Genomic DNA, 17,299 nt, shown 5'->3' with positions numbered 1-17,299 from the left:
TTTTCTTAAAGTGAGTCTCCTGAAGGAATATTATATCACCCTTTCTTTTATATAGATCTGAAAGTGCTATTGATCTTTTCTGTGGGGAGTTTAAACCCTTTGCATTCTGGGAAATAATGTTAATTATTTTGCTCATTTCCTTTTTTGCTAAATATGACTGACACTAAGTCTGAGTACAAATGCAATATAGCTTATAGATAGTGCTTTAAATTTGGATTATTCAGTGGTGCAACAGGATATGTATTCTGCAAATTTTAGAGTACTCTAATTGAGTAAGAAAAATAACAAACAAAAAACAAAAGCAATCAAAAATAACAGTAACTAAGAAAAATCGTAATTGCTACTAAGAGACACAGTGAGATGTCTATAGTATGTTGTATATATAGTACTAGATCTTATTTTCACCTGTTATGAAACCAAGAGGTGTAAACCAACAATTAACTTAATTCTTACAAAACATATAACAATATAAAGCATGTAATGGAACCTTTGACCTTGTTCTTAGAAGTCCCATCAACAAATAAAGTCTCTTAATATAGTCTAACTCCACTTCCAGCCTTCCCAGCACAGTTTTCAGTTATGTCTTGTGTGCCAATATTTTTTATTAATCAGATGAGCCTTCCCAAGAGGACCTTGGCACCCCTTAATAGCTTCCATAAAAAGTCAAGGCAATATTATATTAGTATACAGACTTTAACAGAGGTACTAGATTTATACTACCTTCTCTTCTGTACATTTGCTACTGTATAGAGTCTATGCATAGTCATCATACATTCGTTAAACATATTTTACCCATCCAGACGAACACCAGATTCTTTATCCACTGTCCGGAGTGGTAGATCTCGGCGGCTGAGCCACCTTTTTTGCCTGAGGTGATTGGAGTCCCTTGGAGGAGCTACCCCTTACTGAGCGAGATTCTGAACGTTCTCTGCTGGCATCTTTCTCTCGTTTTTTCCGCTGTGGCAGCGGCTGTTGGTCTGCATCTGACGGGTCCGATGGCGGCTCCAGGTCGAGAGCGGCACAGAACTCCAGTATTTCGGATATTTTGGTACAAGAGAGCTTCCGATTTCCATGTAGAACATATAAATGAAAGGGGAATCCCCACCTATACAGTATTTTTTTACTTCTCAATAAGGTTGTTAGTGGTGCCAGTTCCTTCCGTCTCTGCAATGTCCTCTGCGAGAGGTCAGTGTAAAATTGAAGTACTGTTCCTCTGAACTTGACTGGTTGATTTCTGCGAGATAAATTGAGAAGTTCTTCCTTTTCTCTGAATTGCTTAAATTTTATTATGATGTCCCTAGGTGGGGCTTTGTCCGGCGGTCTAGGCCTTAGGGCTCTGTGCGCTCTGTCCCAGTTGATTTCCATATTGGATGTTTCGCCTCTGAGGTGGGCAAACAGTGCTGGTAAATATGTAGGTAGATCCTTCGGTAGCACCGATTCCGGGACTCCCCTTATACGCAGGTTTTTCCTGCGTCCTATGTTCTCGAGATCTTCTATCTTGTCGTGGAGTACTTCAATTAGGTCTGCATGTGAAGTTGTGGCTTCCTGAATTTGATTCACCTCTTCTTGGATATTGTTGGTATAGTCTTCCAGAGTGTCCACACGAAATCCGATGGTGTGCATTTCTTGTTTCAAATCTGCCATCTCTTCTCTCATACAAGTTCTCACTATTTCCGCGATATCTTGCTTTGAGGCTAGGGATGATAGAAGAGATGTGGGGATCTGTGATAGAGCATCTGGTTCTTTATTATGTCTATTTGGTGATTGAGAGCTTGGTGAAAATATTCTTGTGGAATCTTGTTCTGTGGGAGTAGAGTGCTGGCTGGATTGATTGAAAAAAGATTCCACAGTAGTACTTTTCATCTGTATAGACTTGGTAGGCTTTAAACTTTTTAGAGGCTTTCTGGTTGTCATTGTGAGGGTTAGATCTCTGTCTCTGTTGCCTCTGAATATTATGTCCTGCTCTATATTGAATCACACCGCCCACTGTAGTAAATATGCAGCCTGATTCACTTGTGAGCCTTAGCTATGGGTCTTTGTGATTTATCTGGTATATGGGCCAGTATTCATAGGCCTGTCTCCCCTGTGTGAGTTCAAGTGTGATTGACCCTGTGTTTTATATAAGGAAGCTGCGTTTTACTGCTGTAGTCCCCAGTGTTAGGGCCTGCTCTCTCCGGCTTTCACATACACTGCAGTGTAAAAGCTGCTGCGCCACAGCCCCTGCGGCCTTGTATCCCTCTAGCGCTATTTTAGTGTGCCACTCTCAGTCCATCTCTAACTTGTCATTATCATAAGGGTAGTTCTAACAGCACCCCTTTTTTATTATAACTGAGTGTCCTTTCTTTGTCCCCGTTGACCGGGCCGCACTTACTTTATAGCGTGTGGGTTTGCCACTCCTGGCGCCTCTCAGTTTATTTGTGCGATCCGGCTGGTCTGACACCGTTGCTGTTAGATGGGACGTGTCTTCTTGCTGGGTGGCTGTGCTTCTGATAAGCGCAGATTGTAATGCGTGCCCGGGGATATAACTTGTTGGAGTGCTCTCCCGATCGTCCACTCACTTATGGCGGCTCATAGCTCTTCCAGGGTACACTACTTCCGCCTGCCGCAGCTTTGCCAAACAGCCTTTGTTAGAGGCAATATCTCTCCAGAGTTAGTTATCTCGGTTCTGAGCGTATAAATTGTAGTTTTTATGTTATATTTAGCATAATTGTGTATGTTGGTTTACGGAGCTAAGGATTTACGCTGCCATCTTAGCAGCGGCCAGCTCCGCCCCCCAGAGTATCTTTATTTTTATTTTTAATTTTTTCCATCATTATTTTTATTTTTACTATTTTTATTTCATCATTTTTTTCTACACATTGATCACACTTTTACACAATTTTTATATTTTTCAAACATTTTTCAGGATTACAAACAAAGGATCTTCAAACATTTTTTAGGACCACTAACAAAGGACCATTACACCAAATGGAATAAATTCCAGGAACTTTCACACCTCCAAAAATGACTTTTTAATCACACTTACTAATCTGTGTACACACCTGTTGTTCATAAAAGTTTTTTTCAGCATTTTTTCAATATTTTTATAAGAAAGTTTTTGCGATTTGTTTTCACATACTTGGATTGAATATATACACATATATGTTTTTGTGGATCACATTTTCATTTGTATTTGTATTTATTCACATGCTCACTTTAATTGTTTTTGTAGATCTCATCTTTGGAGACTAATTTAAAAGAAAATTTTTTTAAATATCTTTTGATCACAACGCTCACATCTTTGCTCATTATACCAATTTTTGTTCATTTGTATATTATGTTATATTGGTGATCTTGTACTTTTATAACACAATTTTTGTGTCAACTACATTAGAGAGGTCACTTATCAGAACGACCTCACCATTATACTATATATGTGAGACTCACACATATTTTAACATTCAGACAGCCACATTTGTTTTTAGACCATTTTAGGACACACTTATATGAAATAGGATTTTGTCCACATGGATCCATGTACTTAATTGTTTTTTAACTATACAATATTCTGTGCAATTGTACCCAATTGTTTTTAATTATATGATATTTTGTGCAAATTGTAATAAAAAATTCTTTGATAAACACTTCATATCCAATATCTAAACCTATCCTTGTGATACATAATTTTATACAGAGACTTTTCTAAACATCCAATATATGCTATTCCAACCCAGGGTCTAGCATTAGACCTACAATTATAAATCACATAAGACCCTGCCGATTTTTGGCGCTCCTATCTATCTATTCTTTTATATTCTATTAACCTAGTGGGTGCTTGGGGGACCCACCATAGACAGGAGCTAGAGGTCACCAAACGCAGCGCTGTAAGATACTAATATTTCTAAATACTACTCCCATGTTGTCTTTGAAGAAAACCACAGATTTGTTAGTCAGATCTCCCTTCCAAACAAACAACGCCACATGGATCGGGAAAACCAACTCAAGGAAAACCAAGTTCCTAAACAGTCCAAACTCACCCAAGGCCACTGGTCAGCAACCTGCACACCAATGACCCTGAAAGAAAGCCCCACACCATTTCCTCCTGCTACATCTGTCACCAACCCTAACTCTTCATTTGACATCTTTACCTCCTGAATCAATGCCGAACCATTGAAACTGTGCAAGAAACTCAACCAGACCCTCAAATCCTCCTTAAAGGGACATTATTGTTTAGTTGTTTTTTTTAATGGACAGTTTTGCTTATTTTTAAATAACATTGCTCTGATTTTCAGACTCCTAACCAAGCCCCAAAGTTTTAGGAGAATACTGTATACCTGCTCCAGCTTGCTTCTGTTTGTGTAAAGGGTCTTTTCATATGCAAAGGAAGGGGGAGGAGGGGAGTGTCTTATTTCCCACTTGCAGTGGGTGTTCCAGTAACCTTTTAAACAGAGCTAAACTGGAAACTAAAGTAAGTTTTTAAATGGTTTTATACTGGATTTTTATATCAGTATCTGTTCATATTATTCTTTATAGTAGTGTCTATTACATGCAGTTATATGAAAATTGGTGTATATTGTTCCTTTAAAGGGATAGGAAAGTCAAAATTAAACTTGCATGATTCTGATAGAGCATGTAATTTTAAGACACCTTTAAATCCACTTCTATTTTCAAATGTTCTTCGTTCTCTTAGTATCCCTTGTTAAAAATGAATATGCACATATCATACACTAGTGGGAGCTGCTGCTAATTGGTGCCTGCACACATTTGTCTCTTGTGATTGGCTAACTAGATGTGTTCATTTAGCTGCCAGTAGTGCAATGCTGTCCCTTCAGCAATGAATAACAAGAGAAAAAAAGCAAATTTGACAATAGAAGTAAATTGGAAAGTTGTTTAAAATTGTATGTTCTATCTGAATCATAAAATAAAATTTTGGGGTTTACTATTCTTTTAAGCTCCCTAGAAAGCCTCATGAAATGATAACAACAACCGCCTACAAAAAACTCTCTACACCCATGAATAAAAAATCTTCAAAGTAGTGTATGGTCGATTTACAACACAAACTACCCATTCCAAATAGGTGCTAATGCTCTCAAAAAGAGAGCAAGATATCGAGCCCCCCACAGGAAGACAGAGGTCAACATAAAAGGATCCCGCAAAGGGGCATCATAACCTTTAACCACAGACCCATATCACGGTCATCCCACTTCAACTCAGGCTTCACTGCTAGATGCTGACAAAACTGCTTGTCGTAGGTCCACGCACCATGCCATCCCCCCACATGTCCTCTGGGCTGTCACTATCTCCCCTTAAGGTAGCAAAAGAGGGTGGCCCCTGGTGAGGAAATTTTCCCACCATGACACTGGCATAAATGACAAATGCCTGGAACCAGTTTGAAAAAGTCTTGGGCAATTTAAGTTAAAGCTTCTTATGCTCCTCATCCTCCTTTTGGCAGAGTCCTTTTTAGGATCCTCAGGAACCTCAAAGGACTAGTCTAGGGGCAACAACGAGAAAAGCTCAATAAACCCCCTCTTAAAAATAATGTCCCTAACCTCTCCTGACATACGCAACCCCAATGGGCCAATGGAACAAAAACAAGACCTTGTCATGGCCATATCATCCACCACCCTCATTTCAGGACCACCTGCCAACTTATCTACATTACCTTAAACCTCAGTACCAGAACCAGCTATTTGCACCACCCTACCTTCTTTACCTGGGCCTGCACCCTTCTGGCCCTGACCTCCAGCCTCACCAACGCCTGATTCTGCTCCCGCAACTGTGCTCCCATAAGGTACCCAAACCCTAGTCACAGAAGGAACAGAAAGCTGAGCAATAGAATTCTCTAGCTTACCAATCAATTCATTCAAGCCCCCCACCAAGGATCCTGACACTGATTCCCCATCTTTAATACTGCCATGTAAACTACAACCCCTCTCCACCCCAGACACTCCAGATACAGTCTAACCTGCCAAATTGTCCACCTCCTGTGTGCTGCAGGAAGCTGTAGTGTCTCCAGCCAACTACACTTCCTCGTCGTGAAGCACACCACGGTGTGTCTTCTTAACAGGTCTTCCAGTCCCACTAGTCCCAACAGCATATGCACCACCAACTGCTTCTAACGGCTGGGACTGCTGCACCAACTCTGCAAAATAGGGACACGTGAAGCCTCCCTACAGGGGGAATGATACCCCTCCCCTGTCTTTTTCTATTCAGGATGGAAACCCCAGCCATGACACCATCCCTACCCACTTTGGGGCTGACCAACACAGCTCAGAAGGTCCAGCCTCCATGGAGACATACCTCCTGCAAGGCCTGCCCCTATTAGACACAGCATATGCCTCTAGCAATATTGGCTATCCCACCCTCCCACTTGCATCAAGTACTGTGCTAGCAGTGTGGGCTTTACTTTACTGGCCCCGCTGACTCTATAAACCAGACTCAAAAGCTGGGTTGTGTTTACCAGATCCTCTGGAGTCGCTGATGAGGATGCCTTCTAATCCTGAAGGCCATCATCTTGGTCCACGCTGATACTAATGGTCCAAGAATCCAAAAGCCCCCCCCCCCCCCCAGGCCATCCTCTTCATTAGCTGATTTCATCAGACCTGATCATCTTCCAGGCGTCCAAATCCTGCTTGAGCACTTGCAGAAGACACACTGTCAGTTGAAAAACCCCATACTCTCCTCCCATCCACTAAGGTAACAAAAGAGCCCCTTGTGAGGACGCAAAATTGGACCCCCCTAAACTGCCTCACCCCCCCAGATCTAACCATATAGCCCCTCCCACCAGAAAATAACACATGCACGTCAGGGGTAGGTGGGACAACTTCTTCATCTGAAGAGGCCAAAATCACCTTCACCTCCTCCTCAAATCATTCATTCCCCCCAGGTAGAATGATACCCCAAAGAATCACCCACAGGAGTGGACATCCCCACCCCTCAAAGGAAGTTAAGCCTCAGAAACAGGGACCAAACCAACAACACCTGAAGAGCCAGCCACCCCATCTGGGCAAGATTTACCCTCCCTTCCTACTCTTTCCCCCTGACAGAGACTATCCCTAAACATCATCCTCTCCACCAAATGAAGGCTCCCTTGATCATAGTGTGCAGCCACACCATGCCCCAACTCAGGCCCAGATAGGCTGAATCTCTGGTCCTGCCCAACTCCCTTAGCAGCTCCAGCCTCTTGCTCCTTATATGTTCCCCTAACTAACCAGGGTCTCTCTTCTTCCTGGGGTCAAAGGCCCCTTCCTCTTATACCTTGCTTCATGTCCAGGAGCCATCTTTATCCAAACTATTATTATTTGTATTTTGGAATAGTTTGTATTTTGGAATATTTGTTTATTTGCATTTGCAAAGTGGGACCAAGTGTAATCAACAATAGCTTATGTCATTCAGGCAATATTTACATGTCATGTTACAGCTTATATATGCAACCTAAAGGTAGTTTTATAGCATTTGAAATACTTATGAATCATCAGAAAGAAGATAGTACAGTACTGTAATCAAAAAGGTATTATAGGCTATAATTTGCATTTTAGAACACAATCTACACTGCCTGTGTCTTCAGTTTGTTTTTTGTTTTACTGGTTGGACAAAAATTGTAATTTATAATAATTTTATTTTTCAAAAATACTAATGAAAAACTCTCGATTTTGGAATAATTCTGGATTTTGACATTCAGGATTTATGAATATGTACCTGTACTCCAAAATGAATATGTAGATTGCTGTTTTCCTATGAATTTAGATAAAACTCCATTTTGTATATACATAAAATAATTACAAAAAACTGTTTTCTATATTTATTTAATAAAATTGATTACAGTACGTTGCTATAACAACATTGATTTAAACTTGACTATTTGTCCTATTTAATTGCAAGAAAAATACTAAATATAATGTTTCTATCTTAACAAATGTTATGACTTTTTATGCCTATACTTCCCTTATACTATTTATACAGGTGAGACAGCATTACATATAGCGATTGTAAACCAGAACATAGAGATGGTAAAGGAATTGATTGCCCGAAAAGCAGACATCAGAAATGCTCGAGCAGAGGGAACTTTTTTTGCTCCGAGAAAAAAAGGACACTATTATTATGGTATAGTAACATGAACCTTGTTTCAAAGTTTTATTGCCAGCCTGCACTTGAATACATTTTATGGATTAGAGATAAAGTTAGGGAACTAATTACTTGACCAGAGTGGTCTGAAGTACCAATTCACACTGCATATTATTTGCATAATTATAGCATAAAAATCTCTCTTTTTACAATAAAACTAGTTTTAACAATTTAGAACTGTATTATGATATCCCTAGATTATTCTTACAAATGCACACAAGCTATTTACCTAAAGGGACAGCAAACCTATTGTTTTTCTTTCATGATTCTGATAGAACATATACTTTTTAACAACATTCCAATTTACTTCTATAATACGATTTGCTTAGTTCTCTTGGAAACCTTTGAAGGAGCAGTAATTCACTACTGGGAACTAGAAGGAATACATTGGGTGAGCCAATAACAAAAGGCAAATTTGTGCAGCTAGCTAGCTTGCAGTAGTGCATCTATGCTCCTAAAAATACCTAGGTATGCTTTACAACAACAAAAAACAAGAGAATAAAACAACTTAAATAATAGAAGAAAATTGGACTGTTGTTTAACATTGAATGCTCTATTTCAATCATGAAAGCAGGAATTTGACTTTACTGCTGCTTTAAAGGTATTCAATCATGTTCTTTGTTTCATTTAAAAAGTATCTTATTTACTGCAGTGCTTTGGTATTCACAAATTTATATTTTTGTGCAAAATAATCCTTTTTTCTTTCATGTAATTGGCAAGAGTCCATGAGCTAGTAACGTATGGGATATACAGTCCTACCAGGAGGGGCAAAGTTTCCCAAACCTCAAAATGCCTATAAATACACCCCTCACCCCACCCAGAATTCAGTTTTACAAACTTTGCCTCCTATGGAGGTGGTGACCTTACATCCGGGGGAGTGGTCTCTCCATCCAGATGTATTTTGTCAGATGTGGGGTCTTCCAGAAATAGATCTGACGGCTTCTCATCTAAACAAGAAACTTCCCAGGTACCAGTCCAGGTCCAGGGATCCTCAGGGGGAGATGGTGGATGCTTTAGCAATTCTTTGGTTTTACCAACCTGCTTATATCTTTCCGCCTGTAGTTCTTCTTCCAAGAGTGATCTCCAAGATCATTATGGAACAATTGTATGTGTTTCTGATAGCACCAGCGTGGCCTCGCAGGTTTTGGTATGCGGATCTTGTTCGGATGTTCAGTTGCCAGCCTTGGCTACTTCCTCTAAGACCAGACCTTCTGTCTCAAGGGTCGTTTTTTCCATCAGGATCTCAAATCATTAAATTTAAATCTATGGAAATTGAACGCTTAGTGCTTAGTCATAGAGGTTTCTCTAACTCAGTGAGTTTCTCCTCCTTGGAGTCTTAATTTGGTTTTGAATACTTTGCAGGCTCCTCCTTTTGAGCCTATGCATTCTTTGGATATTAAACTACTTTCTTGGAAAGTGTTGTTTCTTTTGGCTATCTCTTCAGTTAGAAGAGTTTCCAAATTGTCTGCTCTCTCTTGTGAGTCTCCTTTTCTGATTTTCCATCAGGATAAGGCTGTCATGAGGACTTTGTTTAAATTTCTTCCTAAGGTTGTGAATTCTAACACCATTAGTAGGGATATTGTTGTTCCTTCCTTGTGTCCTAATCCCAATAATGCTCTTGAAAGATCTTTGCATTCTTTGGATGTTGCAAGAGCTTTGAAATATTATGTTGAAGCTACTAAAGATTTTAGGAAGACTTCTAGTTTATTTGTTGTCTTCTCTTGTTCTAGGAAAGGTCAGAAAGCTTCTGCCTTTTCTTTGGCATCTTGGTTAAAGGGACACTGAACCCAAATTTTTTCTTTTGTGATTCAGATAGAGCATGCAATTTTAAGCAACTTTCTAATTTACTCCTATTATCAAGTTTTCTACATTCTCTTGCTATCTTTATTTGAAAAAGAAGGTTCACCTCTGGACAGCACTTTTTTATTGGTGGATCAATTTATGCACCAATCAGCAAGGACAACCCAGGTTGTTCACCAAAAATGGGCCGGCATCTAAACTTAGATTCTTGCATTTCAAATAAAGATACCAAGAGAATGACGAAAAAATTATAATACGAGTAAATTAGAAATGTCATGCTCTATCTGGATCATGAAAAAATTTGGGTTCAGTGTCCCTTTAAAGCTTTTGATTAATAAAGCTTATTTAGAGGTGGGACAGTCCCGACCTCAGAGGATCACAGCTCATTCTACTAGATCAGTCTCTACTTCTTGGGCTTTTAAGAATGAAGTTTCAGTTGATAAGATTTGCAAAGCAGCAACTTGGTCTTCTTTGCATTCATTAACAAAATTTTACCATTTTGATGTATTTGCTTCTTCTGAAGCAATCTTTGGTCGAAATGTGCTTCATGCAGCTGTTTCAGTTTGATTCTTCTGCTAATGTTTTACGTTTTTTTCTTTCAATTTATGAGAAAAACTTATTTTTTGTGGATTTAATTTTTTTCAGCGGAAAATGGTTGTTTTTATTTTATCCCTCCCTTTCTAGTGACTCTTCTGTAGACTTCCACATCTTGGGTATTTCTATCCCATACGTCACTATCTCATGGACTCTTGCCAATTACATGAAAATAAACATAATTTATGTAAAAACTTACCTGATAAATTTGTTTATTTTATATTGGCAAGAGTCCATGAGACCCACCCTTTTTCTGGTGGTTATAATTTTTTTGTATAAAAGCACAATTATATTTCCAGTTCCTTTTTTTGTATGTTTTTTACTCCTTTTTCTATCACCCCCCTACTTGGCTATTCATTAAACTGAATTGTGGGTGTGGTGAGGGGTGTATTTATAAGTATTTTGAGGTTTGGGGAAACTTTGCCTTTCCTGGTAGGATTGTATATCCCATACGTCACTATCTCATGGACTCTTGCCAATATGAAAGAAATTAATTTATCAGGTAAGTTCTTACATAAATTATGTTTTTTCTGTAAGCAAAACTAAATTTGCTCTCATTGGGTTAGCGTGAATGAAGAACTCACATAAATGATTAGTAAAAAAATTAAAGTTGCAATAAACACAACATAAATACATTAAAATACAGGTACACTTATATATACACTAAATATACAAAAAATAACAGCACTACTAAATTGAATAAGAGAAAGTTGATAAGCTAATGTCAAAGGGGTGCACGAGTAAGGTATCGCCTACATACCCAACAATATAAATATTATAAAATACTCAGAACACTAAATGAATACAAAAACAATAGAAATATTTAATACTATCACGTATATAAATTTAAAGAAATAACAATGGTAATGAATACCCTCATGAATACACAAAAATGCAGATATGGTACGAGGTACCTAGCCTATCCTCATTCAAACTTACATGCAGCGCACTCACACACACTCAGATTTCCCTTAGGCATCCCTAAGGGAAAACAAAAACTAAGCGTCTTTTCCAAATAGTTTATAGTTCAAGAGTGAAAAAACACAAGGGCTAAAGAGTGATACTTTGTAATCCACTTGTAGTAACAAAATACATCCAGCTTGATTGAAGCTTGTTACAAAGTCCAGAGCCCAGCTGTTAGAATATCAAATGTAACTACCATGTGTCTAGGAAACTCCTCTCCTCCTGGGCCTCACACTCCTACGATAAAGGATGTATATCCAAGACTTATATATATGCAGATAGTCCCCATTCCATTAAATCAGTGACTAGGTCACCGGACCGTGTTGTGGCCTCTGTTTAAACTGATGTAGAAACTGGCGTACGGTGCAAATCAAATAATGTGTGTACTGAATGCAGTATATCAACCACCTTTACATATCATTGTCCATATAGTAGTCAGGGGTTATACTTCCTTATTCTCCTGTGAACCTTTGCACAGGTTTTCCTCATTCACTATGGGCAATGGCCCTACTGATCCCGCTGAGTTAAAATCTGTGAGCATGATATACTGCACCCAACTGCTACAAGCAATGGCCCCACTGGTCCTGCTGAGGTACGCTCAGTGAGCGTGATGTACTGCACCAAACCACTACTTACATCAGCTGATGGAATCTTTACAATACAAGAGAAGTCTTGACAAGGAGACCCATAGAAACGGTAACTTTGAAAGACCACCTCGGTAACACACTCCGACGCGCATTTCGGGACTCCGCCTTCTCAAGGAGTATACTACATTATGATGTTCATCTCCTCATATAGTTCAAATACTGCATCTGTTTGGACAACACAAACACACCTTCCTTTAATGTAAATCATTCACGCAATTTCTAAATCTATACATAGTGAACACCTTTAAACACCACTTTATATACAATCGCAGGGTGATTTATGTACATTAACGAGCAGAATAATAATGTATTTTGAATACATATGCTAGAAGAGACGCAATTCCCAATCCGTCTTGGTAAGCCACGTTACATATATTGACAGAATTATTCATGTGTAGCTTCAACAGAGCCCACACATCCGATATACCCAATATTCTAGCCATCGTGTTTGCAATGGGAAATAATTAAATACAGAAAATCTATTACTGGAAGTACACAAGAGGACTCTCTATGAAAAATCCCCAGGGGATGTCTCTATTCAGCCCCCTAGGTATTAAAGTATCTAATTTCCTAATCCATAATGCTTCCTTGCGGAAGAGAGTCTATTGTCTATCGCCCCCTCATCTAGGAGGGGGAGCATCATCAACATTTTAAAACCTAAGTCGACTCTAATTATGTGCATGGGTCAAAAAATGGTGAGCAACTGGGGAATCAAAATCCTCATTGTTGATGACTGCCTTGTGCTGTCAAATACGATCCCTAACACTAACACTGTGTGGTCTCACCCACGAATGCCAGCCAACATGAGCATTTGATTACATAAATTACGTAACTTGAGTTACAAGTATATGTAATTTAATGCCAATCTTACATCCAGTATGTGGCTGTGTTACATAATCCCCTTTAATGAGGAAAGTGCATTGTGCACAATAGAAGAATTCCCAAACAGAGTGAGCTATTGCCAACAACCATACACTCAGATAGTGAAACAGAAAGAGCGCTCTGTAGAAAAAAGGGTGTTAGTAAAATAAAATAATAATAAAACAATCTATAATCACACAAACAATGCGGATGTATGAGTGGGTATATACAAAATGGAGATGAGGCAATTGAAATGAACATCATGCATACAATGCAAATGATACACAATACAGATGAATAAACATACAACACTGATGAATATCCAAACTCTGCAAAAGGATATGTTAGATTCAGGAAATCTTTACATCAGACAGGAGTGTATGAGACAGGTGTTGCAGCTTCCCAAAAGTCACAGCACTGGAGGCTGGATGTCACTAATACAAATACAAAAGAAAGAAAGGGCGGCGCAAAACACCTCTAAATGCAGACTGTAAGATCACAACAAGTTTATTAAAACATATGACGATTAAAAACTCACACTCTCAAACCTCAAACATATGAGGTATGTTCAATCACAGAAATAAAAAAGGCACTCAGATGCTCAATCCTACATGATAAAGTTCCAGCACATGAACAGTCCTCAGCACGCTGTTTTGCGGTTACCACAGAGGTTAGAACAAAGTTCACAATGTGTAAAAGTTCATAGTAAACTAATATGTCACAAAAACAGACGCCAAAAGCCCATACTGCACCAGACTACCAGGTTGAAAAAGCTGGTTCTCCTGCAGCTGGTGTATGCGGCGTGGCGTGAAGATGGTGGGCGGGGCCTACCCCATTTTCGTAGGACGTCTTCCTACTTCGTCAGAGGCTGCCCAAACTCTATCTCCGCCGTCTCTTAAACTACTCCTCCAATCCGGAATTGATTCTTATTGGTTATCTGCATATCATTGTTAAGGTGATAGCGTGCTGCATATAAAAATTCATATACACTTCACCTCTCTTATGCTAGTAAAACGAACATTAACCGTTCTGCTATTACATTCAAAATCGATAACTAATTAAAATGATATATGCATCTCATCCCAACATTAAATAATACAAAAAAAGACCAATTAATTTATTTTATATATACATTGGACTATTTGATATTAAAATAAATAAATAAATAAATAAATAAATAAATAAATGAATACTTCTAGATCCCCATCATTCTAATAATGGGTTCAGTGTGATATTAACTAGTATTAAATAATATTAATATTATTATTAAAAAGAGCGTTCAATATTATATTCATTCATAACAGTAAACATCATTCCTTAATTTTATTCTATGATTTGGAAATACAATAAAATAGATAAGGGACTACTCAGATCATTTTAATATGGGATGATATGACAGTATATCTCATAAGCAGAATTCATCATAGAACACAATAAAAACCATAAAAACAATAATATAAAGTTGGAATAAACCTTTATCAATTCAATACAGCTTTAAAGGGGTATATATAACCTCCACATCTGTATCAATATTGCACAGTGTAAAATGTTAAAACCAATTCCAATAAATAAATATGACTTAAAAATCCATAATCCTCACAAAGTGTTTTCTCACTGTACTTCTATCTTTCATCACATACTCAATATTTGTGTACATCTACCATATGTGCATTGATATACTTAGCTAAAAAATAACCTTTTATATTAATCATCCACTAAAAAAGCTGCAAGATCAATCTCTCTATTCATACCCTGAGGTTCCATTGACCCCAGGGTGTGAATCCAAAACGTTTCCCTCCGTCTCAGTTTAATTAATCTATTGCCCCCCCCCCCCTCTTATCCAGTGGTACCCTTTCAATAGCCTTAACTTTTAGGCTACTGGGATCACCATTGTGGACAAGAGTGAAGTGGGCTGAGACCCCATGATTGAGAACACCTTTATCAATATTTGTTAGGTGTTCCCTAAAACGGGTTTTTAGGCTGCGTTTTGTTCTGCCTATGTAAATTTTCTCGCACGAGCAAGTAAGTTGGTAAACAACATGTGTGCTCTTGCAGTTAATGGTTTCTTCAATCTCATATTTTTTCTTTTTACCTCTCAAGGATTGAAAATGGGTATTACAGGAGTCATAATGTGCACAACTCACACATCCCCTTCTGCCACATTTAAAAAAACCCTTAGATCTACGTTGTAACCAATTAACTTGTTTGCCCGTTTCTCTTAACCTACTAGGAGCTAAAATACTTTTAAAATTCTTGTTTTTCCTAAATACTACATTAGGTCTCTCTGTCAATATTTCTTTCAAAACAGGATCTTGCAAGAGGATTGGCCAATGTTTTGCTATGCTTCTTTCTATCTGTCTAGATGCTCTATTGTATTTAGTCACAAATAGAGGTTGATCTTTAGTGGCTTTCTTACATTGTTTTTTCTTTAACAGATCTGCCCTGTTGAGGTTTTTTGCTCTTATGTAAGCATTTTGTACTAAAGTAGCCTCATACCCTTTACTTAAAAATCTATTTTTTAAAATTTCTGATTCTTTTATGAAAGTGTCCTCATCCGTGCAGTTCCTCTTAACCCTCTGGAATTGTCCGTATGGGATATTTCGGATCCACTTATGATGATGGGCACTCTTCGCAGCAAAGAAAGTATCACGTTTTTAGATTTAAACCTATCACACAGGGATGGCAGATTTAAAGCATATTTACATGCCAAGAGTGCCCATCATCATAAGTGGATCCGAAATATCCCATACGGACAATTCCAGAGGGTTAAGAGGAACTGCACGGATGAGGACACTTTCATAAAAGAATCAGAAATTTTAAAAAATAGATTTTTAAGTAAAGGGTATGAGGCTACTTTAGTACAAAATGCTTACATAAGAGCAAAAAACCTCAACAGGGCAGATCTGTTAAAGAAAAAACAATGTAAGAAAGCCACTAAAGATCAACCTCTATTTGTGACTAAATACAATAGAGCATCTAGACAGATAGAAAGAAGCATAGCAAAACATTGGCCAATCCTCTTGCAAGATCCTGTTTTGAAAGAAATATTGACAGAGAGACCTAATGTAGTATTTAGGAAAAACAAGAATTTTAAAAGTATTTTAGCTCCTAGTAGGTTAAGAGAAACGGGCAAACAAGTTAATTGGTTACAACGTAGATCTAAGGGTTTTTTTTAAATGTGGCAGAAGGGGATGTGTGAGTTGTGCACATTATGACTCCTGTAATACCCATTTTCAATCCTTGAGAGGTAAAAAGAAAAAATATGAGATTGAAGAAACCATTAACTGCAAGAGCACACATGTTGTTTACCAACTTACTTGCTCGTGCGAGAAAATTTACATAGGCAGAACAAAACGCAGCCTAAAAACCCGTTTTAGGGAACACCTAACAAATATTGATAAAGGTGTTCTCAATCATGGGGTCTCAGCCCACTTCACTCTTGTCCACAACGGTGATCCCAGTAGCCTAAAAGTTAAGGCTATTGAAAGGGTACCACTGGATAAGAGGGGGGGCAATAGATTAATTACACTGAGACGGAGGGAAACGATTTGGATTCACACCCTGGGGTCAATGGAACCTCAGGGTATGAATACTGTAGAGAGATTAATCTTGCAGCTTTTTTAGTGGATGATTAATATAAAAGGTTATTTTTTAGCTAAGTATATCAATGCACATATGGTAGATGTACACAAATATTGAGTATGTGATGAAAGATAGAAGTACAGTGAGAAAACACTTTGTGAGGATTATGGATTTTTAAGTCATATTTATTTATTGGAATTGGTTTTAACATTTTACACTGTGCAATATTGATACAGATGTGGAGGTTATATATACCCCTTTAAAGCTGTATTGAATTGATAAAGGTTTATTCCAACTTTATATTATTGTTTTTATGGTTTTTATTGTGTTCTATGATGAATTCTGCTTATGAGATATACTGTCATATCATCGCATATTAAAATGATCTGAGTAGTCCCTTATCTATTTTATTGTATTTCCAAATCATAGAATAAAATTAAGGAATGATGTTTACTGTTATGAATGAATATAATATTGAACGCTCTTTTTAATAATAATATTAATATTATTTAATACTAGTTAATATCACACTAAACCCATTATTAGAATGATGGGGATCTAGAAGTATTCATTTATTTATTTATTTTAATATCAAATAGTCCAATGTATATATAAAATAAATTAATTGGTCTTTTTTTGTATTATTTAATGTTGGGATGAGATGCATATATCATTTTAATTAGTTATCGATTTTGAATGTAATAGCAGAACGGTTAATGTTCGTTTTACTAGCATAAGAGAGGTGAAGT

The 17,299-nt window shown here is 37.8% G+C and overlaps 1 protein-coding gene across 2 annotated transcripts in view; it reads left to right on the top strand.

Annotated features, from left to right (window-relative positions):
* The window catches only part of LOC128656287 (transient receptor potential cation channel subfamily V member 6-like), a 290,583-nt gene that overhangs the window by 37,833 nt on the left and 235,451 nt on the right, over positions 1–17,299 (top strand). For both annotated transcript variants that reach the window (XM_053710115.1, XM_053710114.1), the window contains one exon: positions 7,942–8,082. In XM_053710115.1, coding sequence (XP_053566090.1) covers positions 7,942–8,082 — 141 coding nt within the window. The remainder of the gene's footprint in view (positions 1–7,941; positions 8,083–17,299) is intronic.

This window comes from Bombina bombina, chromosome 4 (assembly GCF_027579735.1).
Source record: "Bombina bombina isolate aBomBom1 chromosome 4, aBomBom1.pri, whole genome shotgun sequence".
NCBI lineage: Eukaryota > Metazoa > Chordata > Amphibia > Anura > Bombinatoridae > Bombina > Bombina bombina.
Note: the sequence above shows the minus strand (reverse complement) of the source record. Positions and strands in the feature narration are given on the sequence as shown.